Source organism: Lepidochelys kempii, chromosome 16 (genome assembly GCF_965140265.1).
Source record: "Lepidochelys kempii isolate rLepKem1 chromosome 16, rLepKem1.hap2, whole genome shotgun sequence".
Taxonomy (NCBI): domain Eukaryota; kingdom Metazoa; phylum Chordata; order Testudines; family Cheloniidae; genus Lepidochelys; species Lepidochelys kempii.
In genome coordinates this window covers 9,103,032-9,125,534 of record NC_133271.1, presented here as the reverse complement: position 1 = coordinate 9,125,534, position 22,503 = coordinate 9,103,032, and the positions used below count along the sequence as shown (strand labels likewise).

The window sequence follows — 22,503 nt, the reverse complement described above, 5'->3', positions numbered from 1 at the left end:
AATTCCAGCCTCTGGCTGCGCTGCTCAGCCCACATCCCCATGTCTTTGCTCCCCGCAGCTGCACTCACGTGCCTGTCACCCATAAGGAGAGGGGGAGCCTTCCTCACCCCGGGGACAGGCACAGAGCGTGCCAGCCAGGGAGCTGCTGGTATGGATGAGGCCAGAAATCCTGAGGCTACAGAAATGTTCTCCGTAACCTCTGAGGACAGGACAAGAAGCAAGGGGCTTAAATTGCAGCAAGGGCGGTTTAGGTTGGACATTAGGAAAAACTTCCTAACAGTCAGGGTGGTTAAGCACTGGAATAAATTGTCAAGGGAGGTTGTAAAATCTCTGTCATTGGAGGTGTTTAAGAGCAGGTTAGACAAATACCTGTCAGGGATGGACTAGTTATTGCATAGTCCTGCCATGAGTGCAGGGGACCGGACTAGATGACCTCTCGAGGTCCCTTCCAGTCCTACGATTCTATGATTTATAATTTACAGTGACACTGACGATGGACGCTGTGTCATGACTACCCCACCCTGATACCATGGCAGCATTTCCCAGCCTCCTCTCCGGGGTGGGGGGGAAGGGGCTCTGCCCAGGGCATGGGGGCCAGGCAGGTACTCTCCTCGCAGGCCTCTCTGCAGATGGATGGGGCTGTCCCCAGGGGCCTGGGTGCCGTTCGGGTGCTCTCCTCACAGGCCCCTCTCTCGCCGGGGCAGGAATCTCTTACCTGTTTTTCAGGTGCTGGATGCTGCCGAGACACTTGAGCCGCCCGTTCACCATGATGGCCAGCCGGGTGCAGAGCGCCTCGCACTCCTCCATGCTGTGGGAGATGAGGCTGGAGATGAGCAGGGGCAGCCCGGCCTGGTTGTGCAGGGCGCAGGTTCCTGCTTTTTGGGTTCACGTGTCCCAGGGGCTGAGCCACTTGTATGGCCTGCACAAGAGTCAGGCTGTGCTAGCCAGAGGGTGCCCATGGGGTGCTGCGTGGCAGGGCCCTGGGGTGCTATCGGTCCAGAAGGGGACACCTCAGATGTGAATGGGACCTGGGCTCTTTTGGGGCCCTGATGGCTTCCCTGCCATGGTAGCTGTGCTGCAGGGCTGTGGGTGTAGGGAACAGTGTCTTCTTCTTGGGCACTGTTGCCCCTTCTCTTCCCCTACTGCATGCATCCAGCTAGGCCGGGCTGCCCTGCTCCATGGAGAGCTCTCCCGTGCTGGTTCCCACGTGCCAGGGTGGGGTGGGTAGACAGGAGGGAGCTGTCACATCTCAGGCCGGCTGCCCGAGGCCTCACTGACCTGTGGGACGTCAGCACCACGGAGCGGCCCGTTTTGATGATGTCCAGGATGAGGTTCCACAGGAAGCGCCGGGCCTTGGGGTCCATGCCCGTCGTGGGCTCGTCCTTCCAGGGGGAAGAGAGGCTGAGGTCACCCGCCCTGGCCTCCTGCCCTGAGTGCAACCTTTCCTCCTCCCTCCCCCCTCGCACTGCCACCTCCCCTCGCCCTTTATGCATTATCCTGTTGGTCCTGCTTTGAGCAGGGGTTGGACTAGATACCTCCTGAGGCCCCTTCCAACCCTGAGAGTCTAGGATTCGATGGTCACAGGGGTCCTCAACCTTTTTCTTTCTGAGCCCCCACATGCTATAAAAACTCCACGGCCCCCCTGTGCCACCATCGCTGGTGTTCTCCATATAAAAGCCAAGGCCGGCGTTAGGGGGTAGCCAGCAGGGCAATTGCCTGGGGCCCCAGGGCTCCCCACCAAGTGACATTGCTCAGGCTTTGGCTTCAGCCCTCGGTGCCGGGGCTTCAACCCCATGTGGCAGGGCTTCGGCTTTCTCCTTGGGCCCCAGCTGGCCCTGCTTGGTGACCCCCCCGAAACCTGCTCGTGGCCCCCTAGGGAGCTCGGTCCCCTGGTTGAGAACCACTGATGCATCAGGTGTATTACGGTAGCACCCAGGAGCCCCAGTCCTGGAGCAGGATCACGCTGTCCCAGCCACTGTCTCCTTCTCCTGCTTCCATCTCAATGGCTGCCCCTCAGCCCTGCTGCACACGGCTTCTGTCTGCTCCCCATTCTGGCCTCATGATGGGTTAGGGTGTGTAGTGCAGACCCACCCTGCAGTCAGGGCACCCCCGTCCCAGCTCACACCCCAGCACTGGCCTAGCCCCAGGGGGAGCAAGGGTACAGGAGAGCTCAGAGTTCTGCTGTGAAACTGCAGAAAAACCTGAGTGTCTCTGGATTAAGTTTAGAAGTGTGAGCAACAAGAGTGATGTAGTGGTGGGAGTCTGCTATAGCCCATCGGACTAGGCGGATGAGGCTTTCTTCCAGCAACTTGCAGAAGCCACTAGATCGCATGCCCTGGTTCTCATGGGAGACTTCAATCATCCTGATATCTGCTGGGAGAGCACTACAGCCGTGCACAGACAATCCAGGAAGTTTTTGGAAAGTGAAGGGGACAATTTCCTGGTGCAACTACTGGAGGAACCAGCTGGGGCGGAGCTCTTCTTGACCTGCTGCTCACAAACCGGGTAGAATTAGTAGGGGAAGCAAAAGTGGATGGGAACCTGGGAGGCAGTGACCATGAGTTGGTTGAGTTCAGGATCCTGACACAGGGAAGAAAGGTAAGCAGCAGAATACGGACCCTGGACTTCAGGAAAGCAGACTTCGACTCCCTCAGGGAACTGATGGGTAGGATCCCCTGGGGGAATAACATGAGGGGGAAAGGAGTCCAGGAGAGCTGGCTGTATTTCAAAGAATCCCTATTGAGGTTACAGGGACAAACCATCCCGATGTGTCGAAAGAATAGTAAATATGGTAGGCGACCAGCTTGGCTTAACAGTGAAATCCTTGCTGATCTTAAACATAAAAAAGAAGCTTACAAGAAGTGGAAGGTTGGACAAATGACCAGGGAAGAGTATAAAAATATTGCTCGGGCATGTAGGAATGAAATCAGGAGGGCCAAATCGCACCTGGAGCTGCAGCTAGCAAGAGATGTTAAGAGTAACAAGAAGGGTTTCTTCAGGTATGTTGGCAACAAGAAGAAAGTCAAGGAAAGTGTGGGCCCCTTACTGAATGAGGGAGGCAACCTAGTGACAGAGGATGTGGAAAAAGGTAAACTCAATGCTTTTTTTGCCTCTGTCTTCACGAACAAGGTCAGCTCCCAGACTGCTGCGCTGGGCAACACAGCATGGGGAGTAGGTGGCCAGCCCTCTGTGGAGAAAGAAGTGGTTAGGGACTATTTAGAAAAGCTGGACGTGCACAAGTTCATGGGGCTGGATGCGTTGCATCCGAGAGTGCTAAAGGAGTTGGCGGCTGTGATTGCAGAGCCATTGGCCATTATCTTTGAAAACTCATGGCGATCGGGGGAAGTCCCGGACGACTGGAAAAAGGCTAATGTAGTGCCCATCTTTAAAAAGGGGAAGAAGGAGGATCCTGGGAACTACAGGCCAGTCAGCCTCACCTCAGTCCCTGGAAAAATCATGGAGAAGGTCCTCAAGGAATCAATTCTGAAGCACTTACACGAGAAGAAAGTGATCAGGAACAGTCAGCATGGATTCACCAAGGGAAGGTCATGCCTGACTAATCTAATCACCTTCTATGATGAGATTACTGGTTCTGTGGATGAAGGGAAAGCAGTGGATGTATTGTTTCTTGACTTTAGCAAAGCTTTTGACATGGTCTCCCACAGTATTCTTCTCAGCAAGTTAAAGAAGTATGGGCTGGATGAATGCACTATAAGGTGGGTAGAAAGTTGGCTAGATTGTCGGGCTCAACGGGTAGTGATCAATGGCTCCATGTCTAGTTGGCAGCCGGTATCAAGTGGAGTGCCCCAAGGGTCGGTCCTGGGGCCGGTTTTGTTCAATATCTTCATAAATGATCTGGAGGATGGTGTGGATTGCACTCTCAGCAAATTTGCGGATGATACTAAACTAGGAGGAGTGGTAGATACGGTGGCAGGTAGGGATAGGATACAGAGGGACCTAGACAAATTGGAGGATTGGGCCAAAAGGAATCTGATGAGGTTCAACAAGGATAAGTGCAGGGTCCTGCACTTAGGACGGAAGAATCCCATGCACCGCTACAGACTAGGGACCGAATGGCTAGGCAGCAGTTCTGCGGAAAAGGACCTAGGGGTGACAGTGGACGAGAAGCTGGATATGAGTCAGCAGTGTGCCCTTGTTGCCAAGAAGGCCAATGGCATTTTGGGGTGTATAAGTAGGGGCATAGCCAGCAGATCAAGGGACGTGATCGTTCCCCTCTATTCGACATTGGTGAGGCCTCATCTGGAGTACTGTGTCCAGTTTTGGGCCCCACACTACAAGAAGGATGTGGAAAAATTGGAGAGAGTCCAGCGAAGGGCAACAAAAATGATTAGGGATCTGGAACACATGACTTATGAGGAGAGGCTGAGGGAACTGGGATTGTTTAGTCTGTGGAAGAGAAGAATGAGGGGGGATTTGATAGCTGCTTTCAACTACCTGAGAGATGGTTCCAAAGAGGATGGTTCTAGACTATTCTCAGTGGTAGAAGATGACAGGACAAGGAGTAATGGTCTCAAGTTGCAGTGGGGGAGGTTTAGGTTGGATATTAGGAAAAACTTTTTCACTAGGAGGGTGGTGAAACACTGGAATGCGTTACCTAGGGAGGTGGTAGAATCTCCTTCCTTAGAAGTTTTTAAGGTCAGGCTTGACAAAGCCCTGGCTGGGATGATTTAATTGGGGATTGGTCCTGCTTTGAGCAGGGGGTTGGACTAGATGACCTCCTGAGGTCCCTTCCAACCCTGATATTCTATGATTCTATGACACGAATGGAAGAGCAGAGCCCACTCCTGGGCTCACCCAGACCCCCCGGGCACAGAGCTGAGCCGCATCTCTTCCCCCGGCCCTGGCCTGGCGCCACGCTGCTCACCAGGAAGATGAAGGCAGGGAAGCCAATCAGGGCGATGGCCGTGGACAGCTTCCTCTTGTTGCCCCCGCTGTAGGTGCTGGCCGGCTTGTCGGCGTATTTGGTGAGCTCCAGCTTCTTCATCGCCCACTTCACCACCTGGAGGGGGGCACAGCGTGAGGAGGCTGTGGTGACGGGCCCTGCTGGTGACAGCCTGCCTCCTGCAAGGGCCCAGCTACCACTGCAGTGGGCCCTGGCCATAGTGTAAACGGGGACCAAGGTGCTCTGGGCTACAGGGCAAGGAGATGCGCAGGCACAGAGCTCCCTGTCTTGTGCAGCCCAGGCCTATTGCGGGGAGATGGAACAGCTGCCCACGGGGGTTTGGGGAGTTCAAAGGGACATGCTGGATACACTATGCCCCAAATCTCAACAGTGTTAGAATCAGCTGATGTGGACCATCCTCCGCATTCCCACTGGCCCCTCCTTCCAAGCCCAAAAGCCACCCTGCAGAGAAAGTCAGAGCCATCAGTCCAGGGAGTCCCCAGCCCCTCGCACAAGGAGCAGGGGCTGGTGCTCTCCGGGCTGGCCCTGCAGCAGAGACCAGCCGAGTGGGCATTGCCCAGGCTGGACTCCCATAGAACCATACATCTGGGGTGCGCACAGGAGTCTGTGTGCACATGGGTCTGTGCGCGTCTGCCCGTAGGGGGGTGGGCGCGTTGCCAGGAAGGATGCAGGAAGCCTCCGGAGAGGTTTTTATCCCAGGACGGTGGGCAGGAGCTGATGGAGGCTTTGGTCTGCCCACAGCAGCTCGGTGGCAAGAGGGGGATAAATTGGCCTCTGGCCTGTCAAACACTCCTGTTGAATTAAGTCCTGGTACTTGGTAGCCATGACCCATGCCACTGGCAGACAGCCAGTGCTGGCATTGAGAGCCCTTCGGAAGTACCAGCAGTGCAGTGCCAGGGGCTGTGACTCCCCCGGTGTGACATGAAATGGCATTTCCAGAGCCAGTGGCACCAGAACCCCCAGCAACATCAAGACAGAGCCTCTCAGACCTGTGTCTAGGGGCTGTGGCAGCTGGGCCCTCTGTACCCAGCCCAGCATCGCCCTTCTTGGGCTGGGTGGGGGGGTGGGCAACAGGACCTGGCCCATGGCAGGGAGAGCTCCTGCTGGTTGAGTGGCAGCCCTGGCTAAGCATAGGGGTGTCACTCCAGCCCAGGGCATGATCACAGAACGAGGGGACAAGGAAATCTCTGACCTGCTCGTGCCCAGGACTGAGAAGCTGGCCCTGTGTGATGATCTCTGACTCCCCTTCCTGAGGGCAGAAGCCCGGCCCGAATGGTTTCATTCTGCAAAGCCCCAGGAGCTCCCCAAGGCCTTACCCTCTCCTCGTCCTTCCAGGGGATGCCACGTAGCCGGGTGTAGAGCTCCAGGTGCTCCTGTGCCGTGAGCTCGTCGAACAGCGCATCAAACTGCGGACAGTAGCCCAAGCTCTGCTGCACCTGGAGGAGCTCCTTCAGGATGCTACGGGGAGAGGGAGGATGGCACAATGGTTAGGGCACTAGCCCAGCGTTTGGGAGATCTGGGTTCAAGTCCCTGCTCCCACCACAGGCTTCCTGTGTGACTTTGGGCAAGTTCCTTCCTGGCTCTGTGCCTCAGTTTCCCCATCAGTAAAACACGGCTGGCTAGGGTGGTTGACATGTGAGCAGAGCAGGCTACATCTGTGATCACTTTCTAGAGCTTTGCTACTGGACTGCCTCCTGCTTTGGAAAAACCAAATCCATGGGCAGCTTGCATTCCCCCACAGCTACACCACGGGCCAAGGTCACTGAAAGTTCCAGGGGGGATGGATTTGCTCCAGTGTGAGTGGCTCCAAGGGCCCCTCCCAGGGCTGGCTGGACACTCCCCCTTGAGGCCCACCCACAGGCTGAGCTCCAGTCCCTCCCAGGAATGGGTGCACCGCCCATCACCCAGCGTAAACCTCACCTGACCGCGCCCCATCTGCGGCTACCTGTGCCCGTTGATGAAGGCTTCCCCTCCGGTGGTGCTCTCATCCCCAGTCAGCATCTTGAAGGTGGTGGTCTTCCCTGCCCCATTGACGCCCAGCAGCCCAAAGCACTCCCCGGGCCGCACGCCCACGCACAGACGGTCCACGGCCAGGATGCGCCCAATCTTGCGGGATTTGTACACCTGACCCAACAGGAACAAAGGGGCAGCTCACTGCCGTGCCTGTGGCGGGCTAGGATCTCTGGCCGTGGAGGGATCTGAACCCTGCAAGGCAAGGCGCTGGGCTCGCGACACACTGGCGCTGCCCAGGCCAAAGGCAGGCACAGGACAAATGCACCGGTCCCCCCAGCCAACAGCTGTACTCTGGACGAGCTGGAGACCTGCCCCAGGCTCCAAACCCGACCCCCACAATGGTCACATGCATGCGGGCACCATTCTCCTCTGGTTCTGGGATGTAGCGCCCCTCTCCCACCTGTGCTGGCTGGGGGATCTCCCGCCTGCCTGCCCCATGCTCACAGGGTAGGATCACACACAGAGGTTGATGTCTCTGAGCTAACACAGCCAAACCTCTTAGCTCAAGTGGCAAAGGCTCCTGGCTTCAGCCCGAGAGGGCCTGGGGTCAGTGACCCACAAAGGGGGGTGGTGCCAGGTCTATTCCCAGGGAGAGGGTGGAGAGGCCTTGTCCTGTCCCGGGCTAAAGGGGGCCATCAGCAAGGACGGAGTTGCCCCTACCTTGGTGAGATTCTCAATCTTGAGCATGTCGTTGTCGGCATCGCCGCGCAGGACCCGGTGCCGTTCGTTGGCCACGTCGATGTCATCCTCGATGGGCTTGTTGGAGACAGTCAGCCGCCTGCAGGAGCAGGAGATGGGTCAGGGGAGCTGCGCTGCGTGGCCAGATAGGCCACAAGGTCTGTCCTCCCAGCAGAGGGGACTTGGGGCCTCCACAAGGCAGCGTGGTCCAGTGAATGGAGCACAAGGCCAGGGCCCAGGAACCCCTGATTTCTAACCCAGTCTCTGTTCCAGCTTGCTAGATGACTGTATATGGTCACTGCCCTCCACCGTGCCTCGGTTTCCCCACTGTAAAATGGGGTTGGTACCCCCCACCTCACAAGGGGCTGTCTGGATTCAGAGGACTGGGGATTAATGGCCCCGCTGGCAGTTTGATCTGCAGAGGAGTGACCTGGGAACAAATCTGTCCCTCTGGACCCAGGCTGAGCCATAAACTGCTCCTAGCCTCTTCCTGGATAGGCAGGGGGTTACTAAGCAATGGTGGAATATGTGCTCTCTAGGGGCAGAGAGGCCACATGACAGGCTCCTCTCAGCCCTGCTTTGTAGACCCAGCAACTGGGGTAATATGTTCTGCTTCTGAACTGGGGGTGCTTATCTGAACCCCAGGCAGGTCCCAGAACCTGTCCCCTGCCACCGACTGGGATGAATTCGTAGCCCCGGCTCTCCGGGGGGGCGCCATCTTGTTCTGTGACTACGTCCCCTGATCCAGCCTGGCATCATGGCCGCCATGTCTGACACTCAGGGAGAACGCGAAGAACACTGCGCAGAGCCTCCCATTGCCCCCCTGACCCCACCACTCACTGTGGCTTCCGGAGGAAGTTATATTGGCACATGATGGTGATGAAGAAACCTACGAATCCTTCAATCGTCATGGCGACCAGGCCCCGGGTCACAATGTCCCACTCAAAGGGCGATTTCATTTTATCAAACTGCCCTGGGGGGGGGCAAACGAAGAATTAACAAGGGATAAGATCAGACCAAGATAAGAGCATAGGACTTACCACACTGCGCCCGGGTCAAGCACCCATCTGGTATGGCATCCTGTCCCTGACAGTGACCAGTTCTAGTGCTTCAGAGGAAGGCACGAACCCCCAGCAAATGCACTGTACTGGAGGGATGGGGATTCCTTCCTGATCAACATGTGCCCTGAAGCATGAGGATTGAGAGCACCAGTATTTTTTTCCCAAGATACCAATACAGGAGATTAACAGAGAGACAAGTCTTCTTAAACAAAGTAGCCCCGGCAAACAGAGGAGCCCTCCTAATAATGCATAAGGAAGGAAATATTCACAGACAAAATCACCAGTGACTACACTGCTGAAATTTCCTGGTAGAAGGCCATTACAAATGCCCTGTAAATGATCTCAAACAACACCTAGCTTGTCAGCTCTGAGGGCCCAATCCTGCGAAGAAGCATACACACGCTTACCTGTGCACACCGAGTGGCGCCCGTGATGTCAATGGACCCACTCGCAGGGAGTAAAGTTACACATATGGGTAAATACAGTAACTCCTCACTTAACGTCCTCCCGCTTAACATTGTTTCGAAGATACGTCGCTGCTCCATTAGGGAACATGCTCGTTTAAAGTTGTACAATGCTCCCTTATAACATCGTTTGGCTGCCTGCTCTGTCCACTGCTTGTAAGATTCTGTGGAAGAGCAGCGACTTTACAAGGGAACATTGCACAAGTTCCTCTTTTCTGCCTTCTCCCCCTCCCTCCCAGTGCTTCCCCCGCTGCCAAACAGCTGCTTGGTGGCACTTAGGACTTTCTGAGGAGGGGGAGGAGCGGGGATGCGCTGTGCTCCAGAGAAGTGGTGGAGTGGGGGTGGGAAGAGGTGGGCCTGGAGTGGAGTGGGGATAGGAAGAGGCAGGCCTGGAGCAAAGTCGGCGCCTGTTCTTCCGGGGGGAAGCCTGCGCCAGGTGCTTCCTAGCGTCCTTGCCTGCTGCGGGCTGTGCCTGTGTGGGGTAAGCCAGGGGCACCTCCCACCCACAGTACAGTACAGTACAGTACATAATGCCTTTTGTCTGCCCCCCAAAAATTTCCTTGGAACCTAACCCCCCGCAGTTACATTAAATCTTATGGGAAAATTGGATTCGTTTAACATAGTTTCACTTAAGGTTGTATTTTTCAGGAACGTAACTCCAATGTTAAGTGAGGAGTTACTGTACTTGTAGGGTCGGGGCTTTAGATCTTAAGTTCTTGGTCTGTGTATGAAGGATGCTGAGCAAAACCGGCCCCTGATACATTATAACTAAATGCTACAGTGAGAAGCCCAGATCTTAGTAGACTGTCCACAACTAAGTTCAAGGAAAACCAAGGAGCAATGAAAGCCAACATTTTCATAATGCTGCCTGATACAAATGCAGGGCTGCAGACTCTCTGTTAGGAACAGACATTTGTCCACTAGGTGGAAGATAACCAAAGGGAGAAGGAGGTTTTAATTAAACACATTACATTACTGGAGTGAACTCTGAAATGGAAACATATTTTCTTTCTAATGAAGGTGACAGTGGTTTCGCTTTCAATTTTGCTTCACTTCTGGGATGGATGGCACACAGCGTTTTGGGTGATTTGTGGTCACCAGCGCTAGATCTAGACAGAACAATGCCTTTCCATCCAGACATCCTTCACCAGTAAAGTCGTCTTGCAACTTTACAATATCAACTACATGGAAAATGCGAATTATAAGTCCTTGGTTTTTTAAAGGATTTCTCGGTACTTTCTGGAGCAGATTCTAAGATGCCAGCAGCTCTGGAATTAAATATGAAAGCAGTTTGGAAAGTGGAAAGAGGTTTCCAGGGCCAAGTTAAAGGGACCCCAGTCAGATAGTGAGCTCCTTGGGGCAGGGACTGATTTTAGTTCTATGTCTGTACAGCGCCTTGCACAACGTGGTCCTGGTCCTTGCACATGGCTCCTAGGTACCACAATAATACAAATAATAAATGACAGGAGGAAAAAAGTCTGTACAAATGGCTAGAGCTTCCCCCAGAGTGAATTGCAAAAAGTCCAGTGATCACTAATAATAGAAACCGCGTCTCTGATGCACTCAGTGGAACCTGGACGAAGCTTAAGTTGGGAAATTTAGGCTAGTTTATTCTGGGCTACACGATGCTAACAGTGAGCGAGATGGTCGGAACCGATGCAGCCCTTGCGATTACACTGTGGTCGTGGCTAGCAGCCCTAGCCACGCACCAGGATTGTGCTAGGTGCTGCACAAATACAGAACAATAAGATGTGTGGCAAGGTACCTCTTTTCTCTCACCAGCCTTAGCATTTCTCCCCTCTGGTGATGGTGGCCTGGGGTAATCAGTCCCACTCAGGCAGGGTTCGCCTTCCCCTTTGGTGCTCCCTTGGTTGGGTCTTCATGATAGGCCTAAGGGTAAGCCTAAGGGATGCTCCTTCCCCCACTCAAAAAAGGGAAACAGTCCCACAGACCCAAACAAATGGGTGATACCTTTCCCTGCCTCCTTGCTGGGACAGGATGTCATCCTCTTGTTTGTCCTGGGGTGTCAGTCCTTCCCCTACCTGGCACTCAGGCTTGTCTGCTTCCCCTGTGGGAAGGAACACCGCCTCTCCTCCTGGACAAGCTCCTTCCCTGCTGCAACTAGCCTGGTAACAGCTGGTGTCTCCCTCTCTCTCCTCCCTTTCTCTCACTGGAGAAGAGGTATTAAAAGATCTCAGGCAGCCCTTAATTGGATTCAGGTGTCTCTAATTAACCTGAGGTAACCCTTTCTCAGTTTGTAAGGAAAAGGGCCTTTAACAGTCTAGGGCTAACATATCTGCCTTCCACTGCCCTCTTGCAGCCGTCCGGCCTGATGTTGTCACAGATGGTACCTGCCTGTTCCCCCCCACCCCACCCCATAGACTGCATCAGCTCTCACTTCCTATCTCTACCATGCAAACCTGCCCGGCAGCCACGCTGGGTCCCAAGGACAGCCAGTGGGTAAGGTCAGTGACTTGCTGCCCCTTCCAGTGTCTGAGCAAGGGCCTTACCGATCTTGGCGTAGTATTCGTTGATGTATTCATTGTAGGCCATTTCCATCAGCCCGTGGCCCAGGTTGTAGTTGGGGAAGATGAGGAAGCAGCTCTTCAGGTAGCTGTTAACGACCTTCAGGTCCTGCCGAGATGGGAGGAGGGGGAGATGACACCCCCCCAAAACTGCCTTGTGCCCACCCTGATAGAAGTGCCCCAGAGACCAAAGGCTGCAGCATGTGGCGTGAGGATCTCCTGCATGGCCTCTCTGGCGCGGGGTCTCACCGCTGGCACGCAGTCTGCACTATGGTCCCCTTCCTCCCCCACCTGTCACAGGCTCCCTGCAATCCTGGCTGTTGGTTTGGCGGCCACGCTGGCCTGGAAAATCACAGGGGCAGGCCCACAGCAGTTCTAGCAGGGCTGAGGATGGCTGATCTAGGCAGGACAGGGAAGGCTGGCCCCACCCCTTTTTGGGGGCCCCTAGGAGCACGTACCTTGTCGTGCTCGAAGAGCTGCAGCAGAAAGGTAGCGACAGTGGCCGTGATGCCAATGAAGAGGTTGATAACGATCAGGAAGACGTATGCTGAACTGGGAACCTCAAACCAGAAGGAGGCTGGGTACATGATGGGGGTGATGGACCAGCTGGTGTCAACAGAACGCCAAGGTGAGTGCATCATACAGAGGACCGAGCCCTGGCCCTGCCCGTACCGCCTGGCCTGCCCACCCCATTCATACTAGGCCTAGTGAGCCACAGCCCCTAACTCTGGGATCCTTGGTTCATTGGCTAGAAACACAGAGGAGCTTTAGCCAATCCTCAGCCAGCTCCTTCCAGAGCAAATCCTGAGCCAGTGAAGGCTGCCCGAGACAGTCTCCAAATAAAACACGTAAGCAATCTCTCCGCCTTGCTCTAGTGACTTCCACCACGGATCTCGAAGCACTTCAGACACCAACGGAGCCTGCCTTGCATGATGGGTCGCAGACAAGGGGCACCCTTACCCAAATCATGGCCCACATTTTCAGAAGTAGCTTCCATGTGTGGGCTTCCAGCTTGAGGGGTTTGGGCTGGGGCTGAGCACTCAGAACTCAGAGCTGCAGGTGCTCACGTCCTGAGGCCTAGTCTGCACTGGGATCCCTGCCACTGGGGCAGATGGATTCTGGGGTGAGCTGCACCAGGGCAAGCCCCAATCTACACCAGTGCAGCATGCCTACACCTTGCACCAGTGGCTGAACCTCCAGTGTACACAAGGCCTCAGCACCTCCGGCTGGGCACCCTGAACATTTTGACCCAAGCAATTCGCTCAGGATCCCACACAAAGTTCTTGGCACAGCCAGTTCTCCTGACACCCAGCCCCATGCTCTAACCACACAACCATCCTTCATCCCCTCACGAAACCAGGGGGTTCTCGAGTTCGAGTCGATGGGGAACAGGAGAAGGTCCAGTCTGTGGTAGGATGGGTCAGGGAGTGGCCTCATGGGGTGGCAGCACAGAGCAGCCCAGAGGCTGACAGATGGGTCTGGCTTCAGAATTTATAATTCTACAGTGACGAAAACATCTGTCAAAACAGAAGCCCAAAAGGCAGGACCATACAGCTTCTGCATCATTAGGCATTTTGCTAGAAGGCTGCCCTGACACAGTGCTCCCAGCTCCGTTGCTGGCTATCAGAAACTCCCCATCTAGCCGTGTGTGTGAAGCTAGTGCTGGGCTGGCAGCCCCTGAGCCAGAGGCTGTCCATTTATCCACAGCACAGGGACAGCATGGGCAGCAGCAGTCCAACCTTCCCTTGTTGGGCCCTGCTGACCCCCCTCATCACTGCTCTCCTTTCCTTCCCCTCCCAGGGCACGTGTGTCCCCCGAGCAATGGCCAGCCAGGCGGACGTACCCATAGAGCAGGAAGAGTGAGAGGACGGCTGGGAAGTTGGTGGGGGACGTATACGCCGGGAGGTCGAACACAAAGAGGATGATGATGCAGCATGTGGCCGGCACCAGGTAATTCAGCTGGAAAACAGACACACCAGAAAAAAGAAAAGGAGGACTTGTGGTACCTTAGAGACTGTCACGGAGTTCCCGGGCAATGCTCTGGAACTGCTCCCTACGAAGCCAGGCAGGACTCTGGGGAAGTCTCCTTTCTGTGAGCAGCCTGTCTTCAGGACACACAGCTCACACAGCTTCCACCTTCCTGGGTCTGACCTCGGAGCATTCAGCATCCTCTGCCCCTCCGTGCACTTCCCCCAGCGAGTCTGCCCAGGTGGGGTCCTGTGGAAGCCAGAGGATCCAGCACCCCAACTCCGCAGTCAGACGTGACTCTCGGCCAGCCAGTAAAACCGAGGTTTATTAGATGACAGGAACATGGTCTAAAACAGAGCTTGTAGGTGCAGAGAACAGGACCCCTCAGCTGGGTCCATTTTGGGGGGCAGTGAGTCAGACAACCACGTCTGCACTTCACTCCATGTCCCCAGCCAGCCCCAAACTGACTCTCTCCAGCCCCTCCTCCTCTGGGCTTTGTCCCTTTCCCGGGCCAGGAGGGCACCTGATTCCTTTGTTCTCCAACCCTTTAGCTCTCACCTTGCAGGGGGGAAGGGCCCAGGCCATCAGTTGCCAGGAAACAGGGTGTTGGCCATTCCCTGTGTCCAGACCCCTGCACACACCTGCCCTCTAGGGCTCTGCAACGATCATACACCCTTATCCCACCACCTAGATACTTAAGAACTGCATAGGGGAAACTGAGGCACCCCTACAGTATTCAGAGGAAACATTAAGAACAGTCCCACTTTGTCACAGAGACTAACAAATTTATTTGAGCATAAGCTTTCGTGAGCTACAGCTCACTTCATCGGGTGCCACAAGTCCTCCTAAGGTGCCACGAGTCCTCCTGCTCTTTTTGCAGATACAGACTAACACGGCTGCTACTCTGAAACCAGACACACCAGAGAGGAGAGTGAACTGTGCTGGGGTGGAGCTAAGAGGAGACCCCCCATCCTTCTTTCAGGAGGCAGTGACTTCAGAGCCCAGGGAAGCAGGTCTGGGGTAGGAGACCCCCACTACAAAGTTTTGACGGCATAGCTATTTTGGTCAGGGGGTCAAAAAACACAACCCCCCAAACGGAGATAGCGACGCTGGCTAAACCTCCAGTGTGCACGCAGCAATGCTGATAGACAGGGCTTATGGCTGCTTAGTGCTGGGGGAGGTGGTGGTGATAGAAACATCTTCTCTCAGCATACCCTGCGTCCACACTACGGGGCTCTGCTGGTTCAGCCATATTGGCAAAGCATCTGTAGTGCAGACAAAGCCCCAGCCGATGGGCTTTGCTCCCAAACTGGTCTCACCGTGCTCAGAGCCAAACACAAAACCAACCTCTCAGGCTCTCGGCAAGTCACCCCACCCCCACCCCAATAACCTACCCGCCAAGGAAGCTATTTCTCCTGCAGGTTGGGCAGGCTGAAAGAGAGCGACGAAGAGATTGTTACGGTGACTTCTTTCCCAAAGGCCTGGAGGCTAGACGCTGCAGAACCGGGGCCAGATCAGCTCGCACCGAGATCACGTGCAGACTGCCCCGTCGCACCCTCAGGGCACCGTGGGAAAGGGCTGCAATGGAACTTGTCCCATAGCACGTTTAATTGAAGATGCCCAATGGTCCTGTTCTTCTTAAGGGGCCAAAATGGGCCTATTTCCCGGTGACGTTTTCACGGCGCGTTTCACGGCTTGTTCCAGCCGATCTCCACTTCCATCACACGTCTCAAAACTCCCCTTCAGAGTCGTGAAAAGGGGCCAAAGCAAGCACGGAGCACACCCAGAGCACTCCCCCACAGCCTTGCCAAGCTGCCCCCACCCCTAACTCCAGGCCTGGGTGGAAAGGCCGAAGGAGGAACTCGCTATGTTAAAGGACATGGCTCGGAATGGATCGTCCTGCCCACAGGATGTGAGAAGACACAAATGCCTCACGGACGGTGCCCATTGCCCCGCCTGTGCTCCCAGTGCGCCCCACAGGCCCACAGCCGAATCCCTTCCCCACCCCCAGCCCCCTCACTATAGGCGGCCTGGTTGTGCACTCCCCAGGGCCGATGCCCTAGATGGAGCAAGGGGCCCACAGCAGAGGCGAGGGAAGCAAGGTGCCACTTGACAAGCAATCCCCATGGATAGAACAAGGTCCTGGCCAGTGCCCCAGGCGTAAATGAGGCAGCGACCCTCAGCTGATGGGTGGGAAATGCTCTGCAGACCCTTCTCCTGGGCCGTCTGCTAACTGAGGGAAGGAAGGAGAAGCTCCGGCACTGGGAGAGCTTGCATGATAAGGACCTTCCTGTGGATGGATCACCCCTCCAGGGACCACACACGCAGGGCTGGACAGAGGTCTCCCTCGTGGACATCCTGTGTATAATCAGCCTCTGCTCAGACAGCCCCCAGGCAGCCGCCCTGCCCCCAGGCTCCTTTGCCATCCAGGTCTGAGTGAGGCAGCCCAGTGGCCCTTCTCGGCTCTTACCATGTCCCACACGTAGTTGGCCAACCAGTAGATCACCGGGTCGCAGCCGCTGACAAACTGCAGGTGCTTGGCTTTGGTGGCCTTCTCAGCCACCAGGAACACCACGAAGCTGGCCGGCACGAAGGACATGGCCACGATGATGAAGATGGCGATGACCACATCCGTGCCTTGCAGGCTGCGGCAGAGGAAGAGCGGCAGAAACGGGAGTGAGAAGGAGGGAAGCAGAGGGGGACGGGGGTTAGCCCTGGTGGGAGAACTGTTCCCCAGGTTACTCCACATACCACTGCTCACCTCACAGCTGGGTATCCCTGCAAGGAAACCAGCCCAAAGGCTGCTCCGTGTGTGCACATGCGGGGGACCGTGTGTTTCGTGGGGCATGAATAAGGCTAGTTGTTAGTCATGGAAACACAGATTTTGGCCCAGATCCTCAGAAGTATTTAGACTCCAAACTTCCATGGATTTCATTGGGGATTAGGAGCCTACATCCCTTCATGGAGTGGGGGCCTGTGTGACTTTGTTTTTCAGGCTGGCCAGGATCTCTCTCCTCTCAGCCTCTTGCAAGGGGTGGCAATGGGCTGGCACAGCTCCTCTCCTCCTGGGCCCGGCAACCTTTGCCATAGAAAACCTAGTGGGGGCTCCCTCCGTTTTCATCCAACACACTCTCCCCCACCCAGCCAGGCAGGTGCACACCACCCGTGAGCCCACTGGGTACACACAGGTAATCCAGGGAGAGGCTGGCACTCGTCTTGTTCATCGGATGGTTGGTCACTGTGATGCCTGCAGCAAAACGTGACAGGAAACATAGTGAGAGCTGGTGTGTAACAACAGCCCCTTGCGCCCCCACCCCCGTGGATCAGCCCTGGAACAACCCCTCGCTCTCTCAGCACCCTGCCCCTCGGCTCAGCCCTGACATAGGCCGAGCTCTAGCCACAGCTCCCTGCTGGGGGACAGAAGGGAATTATCCAAGGATCTCAGAGCACTTTGCAAACGTTAACTGACAGGTCTCATGTCAGCCGGCAAGGCCAGCGCCATCCCCATGTCACAGGTGCACACGCTGCAGCATGGAGAGCTTAAGGGACATGCCTAAGGTCATTTAGGGTCTAATCACGACAGAGAGACCTGACTCCAATCCCCTGCTCTAACCACTAGACCACAAAGCCTCTCAAGATAGACATGGGTTTTCAAACCCAACTCCCAGTGTCGCAAGAGCAGCGAGACCAGAGTCTGTCTAGTCACTAGCCTGCCCACTAGGACATTTCCTCCTCTCTCTCTGTTAGCCCTTGGGTCGATTCTACACCAGAGCCGGAGGGGTCTGTCTCAGGGGGGTTTTTAGCTCATCTATTCTCATTATCGCTCGTCAGGTCGAAGTCCCCAACCTGGCTAGGCCAGCTCACCGTAGGCGGCGGGGTTCCCTCTGCTCTTGGGCAGGTTGGCACGCAGGATGGCGTTGTTCAGCGCGTTCAGATAGGTGGGCATACTGTGGTAACCCTTGTTGTTGTAGAAGACCTGGAAGGGCAGAGCAGAGATGCACAGTCAGCTCTGGGAGCTCCAGCAGGGTGCCCTGCTCCAGGAGGGGCTGAGGGAGGCCGGGGGAAGCGGAGGGGCTGGGGTGGTTGCCAGCATGTGAAAGCTGGCACCAGGTCCATCCTGCAAGGCCTGGCATAGGGACACAGAGTCCCTTTGTGGGCCCTCTGGGGTCACCCGCCTTCCTCCCAAAAGCTGCTCTCTCTAGTCCATGGCCCACGTGGCTGGCAATGGAGCCCACCTCCAAATAACATCAAGCTAGCGAGTGCTGCTGAGGGGCACCAGAGAGAGCTCTGATCTCTGCTCACCCCATAGCAGGGGTTGCAACATGACAAGCTTCCGTAGGGTGATCGCTGGGGGGTACACCTGTCCTCCAGCAAACAAGCTCACTTGTGAGGGGCCCTGGAACAAGATCTGACCTTTTTCCCCTTCCCAAGAGCATGCAGGGAAGCCTGTACCTCCCTCTTGCTCTGGGACCCCTTCGGTGGGACTCTGGAAGGAGGGCGGGTCTTTGGGGGGGACGCAGCGGGATGGGGCTGACACAGGGACAGAACCTTCCCCAGCTCTCAGAGGGTCCCCCACCTGGGCTGTTCTCCTGACCGCGATCTTCCGCACCATAGGAGGGGCCTGGGCACCAAAGGACGCTGGGATGGATTTCTGGACATTGCCAACCGTGATCGCTCCATACCTAGGGTAGAAGGGGAAGCAAACAAAAGGCTGGGGCCACCTTCTTTCAGCCCAGACGACACAGAGGAAAGACGAGCCATTGGAAGAATGGGACCTGAGCCTCCCCTGAAATGCTGGGCTCCATGGGGGGAACCTGAGCGAGGGCAGGACAGTGAACCCTGGCCGGAGCCCCCAGACACCACTTCCGACCTGCGAGCTGCTCCCACCACCCGCTGTGACCCAACCCCTGAGAGCTGGCTGCTTCATCCACGAGGCCCGGCGTCACGGCCACTGCAGAGCCAGGCCAAGCTGCTCCTTGCTTGGCCAGAGGTTGCCACTGAGCGCCCAGGGGCCCTTCTCCATCCTCCATTCCAGGGACGAGCCGAGAGCAAAATGCAGACTAGGCAGGGGGCGACTGGGGCTGGAAACCGAGGCCTGCACTGTCAGCGGCAGGGCAGTGGGACCAGCGTTACCGAGCGGGTCTGCCCAGCCTTTGGAGCAGGAGCCAACTCCAGCCAAAAGTTTCCCCTCAGTAGGTCCCTGCACAGCACAGCTGTGGCCACTGCAGGGCTCCTCCTTTCTGCAGCTCCCCGAGGGAAATCTCAGAGGACTCGGACAGCCTGGGAGGGGGGGAATGGTCACATCCTACTGCCCTGGCCCCCTGCGGGCCAGCGCTTTCCCAGCCGGGGGCTATCTCTGTGCCCCTAGTTGGCTAGCCTTGAGACAGGCTCAGCTGCAGCACATCCCAGGGACAACCCTACCAAACAGGAAAGGCAGAGCCTCTGGAGAGGGACTTTCAGAGAGTGCTGGGCACCCCCCTCCGAAGATCAGGTCCCTATCACATGTCCCAAGCTGGGCCCCACAAAGGGAAGCGCCCAGAGTCACCAGCCAGCTTTGAAAATCCTGGCTGTGATGCAGGAAAAAAAAAAAATCAACCAGTGATCATCTGATTGGACCCCAATGGGGTGGGGTCAGCTCAGCCCCTGACCCGCCCCCTCTCCTCCACCATCTCTGCCCTGTCTGTAGGGTTGCCACTTTTGGCTGGAATACCCCAGAGGTTTCATCATATGACAAACTTTAATTAAAGATTCACCTTTAATTCCTGGAGAGTCCAGGACAATCCTGGAGAACTGACAACTCTACGTGTACGGTCTAGCTCTCCCCTCAGTGCTGCGTCTTCCCTGTTCTAGGACCCGAGCTGACTAGATTAAAGCTAGCTCAGGTATGGCTACTGAAGTGGTGATCTCAGCTTCCCCTCCGGCCTGCTGCTGGGAACCTGCCTCGCCTTGGTGCCACCGGTCCTGTTCCAGTCTTAGCCCTGCCTCCCTCGGACCCCGGCTGGGACACTCCCCCCGATGTGGAGGAGCAGAAATGCCCCTCACCTGTGCAGCCGGAAGCGGTCCGACGTGTACAGCATGTACTCAGAGATGTTGCGCCCTGTGATGTCCACCAGGATGTCCCCTGTCACCACCTTCATCTGGGGCGGGTGGCCTCCCACGCCGCTGGGGCAGGAGAAGCCCGTCCCCTGCATGGAGCAGGTGCATTTGATGGGCTCATGGATGAGGCGGGGCAGGGACGGGGCCAAAGTGATGGTCTCTGAGGAGACAAGAGGAGACAGGTGACCCTCAGGAGCGCTCGTTCTGCAGAGCACCCACTCTGTGTCCAGGTGAGGGCAGGGAACCCTGCAGCACTGCCCTGCTGTGACAGCCGTGGCTGTGACTGCTTTAGGGGGAGAGGGGAAAGCACCTGGGGCAGGAGCGAATAAGGGTTTTGGCTGTATGGCAATCATAGGATGTGACTACAGCTCAAGTAGACACACTGGAGTTTGCTTTAGTCTGGCTAGGTCAGGCATCAGAGCAGCGAAGGCGTGGCAGAGGCCTGAGGAATCAACCAGGGATCCGGGCGTGCTTGTCCGGCCTGTGCTGAGAACTTCACTGCTCCAGGACCGAGCTGGCCAGATTAAAGCTAGCTCAGGTATGACTACCGGAGTGGCAATCCGTACCCTGACACACAGACACGTAGGGGGAAAGCAGACGTGTTCCTGCAGCCCCCCAGCATCGGAATTCAGACAGAGATGAACTCCCAAGTGCTCACTGGGGCTGAATCTCTGTCCTTTAAGATGCCCCTATCGTTCATCCTCTTAAAATGACTTCTGGTTGCAAATGAACCAAAGGAGTGTTTAGAGCAGGTGAGGAGAATGAATAGGAGCATATGAGAGACTGAAACAACTGGGACTGTTACCTTAGAAAGGAGATGAACAAGAGGAGACATGATACAAGCAGATCAAATAATGAATGGTCTAGAGAAGGGAAATCTGGAGCTTCTGTTATCTCTGCCTCACAACATAAGGACAAGGGGACGTTCAATAGAACTGAAAGGTCACAAATTCAAAACCAATACAAGGAAATGCTTTTTCACACAATACACATGTAGCCTGTGGAACTCACTGCCACAGGAAGTCACCAAGGCCAAGAACGTAACAAGATTCAAAAAGGAATCAGGCACTTATACGGACAGCAAGAACATCTAGAGCTCTTAGTTATGCTAACAAATACTTCAGCTGGGGTATTGAACTTCATGCTTCAGGGTTTGAGCTGATCTCTATTAGAAATGAGGAGACCTACATGGGACACAAACTATCCCACATCTGCTATAGCGGGGTTCTTACACTCTGAACAGCTGGTTCCAGCCACCTTCAGAGCCAGGATGCTGGACTAGACAGACTTTGGGTCTGACCCAGTCTGGCAATTCCCATGTTCCTAAACCCTGTGCCCAGTAAAGCTCTGCCCCTCCCTGAAGGCATTATGGGAAAGTCTCAGACAAGCCTGCCAGTGGCTTGAGCAAAATGTGCTGCTCTGTGAGCCCCTCAGCAATGCCAGAGACCCACATTCTAATCCTCCTCCGCTGCCTTGGCTGGGCAGAGTATGTGTTGCTTTGCCGGAGGTCCCGTTTCCCCCGGACTCCTGCTAGGCCAGACATTACCTTTGACGGTGGAGGGGTACATGGTGGAGTTCCAGGCATGCACCATGTCGTCATCCATGGAGACGGGATAGTCAGAAGGGGCAGGGGATGGGGGCGGTGGCACGAAATTGGAGAGCGGCAGACCCTGGGTGAAGGAATCGACGCACATGGCGTCGAAGTACTTGGCCGCCAGCATCTTGGACTCGTTGCTGTTGAGGTTCAGGGTCTGCACCAGCTGGTCCAGGGTGCTATTGAAGGCCGTCTTCAGCACACACGTGGCCCCCACCCCGGAGGGCAGGTGGAAGGTGTTGACAAGCTGCTGCGGGCTGGCATCGGGCGACAGCTTCATGCTGTGGAGAGGGACCGCGGGTAAGAAGGGCTTAGTGAGCAGGGGACGCTTCTGTGGCTCCTCTGGGTCAGTCATGCTCCCTAGGACGGGCCTGAGAAACCCTCTTGCTTGCAGGCCAGTCTCCTAAAGTGATATTCCTGGAGGGGCCGGGCCCCCACTGGCTTCAGGGGCCCTGCTCCTCACAGGGCTTGGCCGGTGCCAAGTCCTACCACTGCAGGGCCTGCCGAGCAGGGGCCGTGGAGCCTGCATTCTGGCTTGGGGGCTGAAGGGGACTGGATGGCACAGGGGAGGGACTAGAGGGCCTTTCACTGGCAGGTCACTGACTCAAATCCAGCCCAGGCCGGTAGCCACGGACAGGCCTCAACGGCCCACAGCTCGGCACATCACAGAACTGCTCTCTCTAGCTGCCACACGGCCGGCAGTCTGTACGAGGGCCCTGTGGAGGACAGTGCCCTCCCTGCTAGGGGGGCACCCTCCCGGGCAGGCACTGTGCGGTGGGTAAAGAGATGGAGGGGGGATCGCTGCCAGATTCAGAGCAATGACCCTGCACGGCAAGAAGCACCCGGCCTCCCCTGACAGATCCCGTGCGGCAGCAGCAGTCACTGCGGGGCACCGTGCGGCAGCGTGGTTGAACCCCCCTGCCCCTCCTTCCTGAGGGCCTGGGGAACAGGACGGGGGCGTAGGATGCTGCTCCCCAGGCAGCGCCAGGCCTCTCACTGGTATTCGCGCCGCTCCTCGTTGGCATAGGGGATGAAGTTGCCCTTGGGCTGGGTGTAGTTGTGATACTGGGACGGCGAGAGGATCAGAGGAGGCAGGTCACCTGGGGAGAAAAGGGGCACCCTGAGCAACCTCCCTAGGGGTGGTGGGTCCCCCATCCCCTCCCTACTCTGGGCTGGAAGG

At 56.2% G+C, this 22,503-nt stretch overlaps 1 protein-coding gene across 3 annotated transcripts in view; it reads right to left on the bottom strand.

Annotated features, from left to right (window-relative positions):
* Positions 1 to 22,503, bottom strand: part of ABCA2 (ATP binding cassette subfamily A member 2) — a 140,000-nt gene that overhangs the window by 11,009 nt on the left and 106,488 nt on the right. For all 3 annotated transcript variants that reach the window (XM_073313792.1, XM_073313793.1, XM_073313794.1), the window contains 17 exons: positions 22,321 to 22,423; positions 21,276 to 21,604; positions 19,676 to 19,889; positions 18,210 to 18,315; positions 17,498 to 17,609; positions 16,820 to 16,880; positions 16,104 to 16,278; positions 13,509 to 13,624; positions 12,124 to 12,271; positions 11,651 to 11,774; positions 8,456 to 8,588; positions 7,598 to 7,715; positions 6,870 to 7,048; positions 6,241 to 6,382; positions 4,886 to 5,020; positions 1,279 to 1,382; positions 716 to 808 (listed from right to left, as the gene is read on the bottom strand). In XM_073313792.1, the coding sequence (XP_073169893.1) occupies positions 716 to 808; positions 1,279 to 1,382; positions 4,886 to 5,020; positions 6,241 to 6,382; positions 6,870 to 7,048; positions 7,598 to 7,715; positions 8,456 to 8,588; positions 11,651 to 11,774; positions 12,124 to 12,271; positions 13,509 to 13,624; positions 16,104 to 16,278; positions 16,820 to 16,880; positions 17,498 to 17,609; positions 18,210 to 18,315; positions 19,676 to 19,889; positions 21,276 to 21,604; positions 22,321 to 22,423 (2,392 nt within the window). The remainder of the gene's footprint in view (positions 1 to 715; positions 809 to 1,278; positions 1,383 to 4,885; positions 5,021 to 6,240; positions 6,383 to 6,869; positions 7,049 to 7,597; positions 7,716 to 8,455; positions 8,589 to 11,650; positions 11,775 to 12,123; positions 12,272 to 13,508; positions 13,625 to 16,103; positions 16,279 to 16,819; positions 16,881 to 17,497; positions 17,610 to 18,209; positions 18,316 to 19,675; positions 19,890 to 21,275; positions 21,605 to 22,320; positions 22,424 to 22,503) is intronic.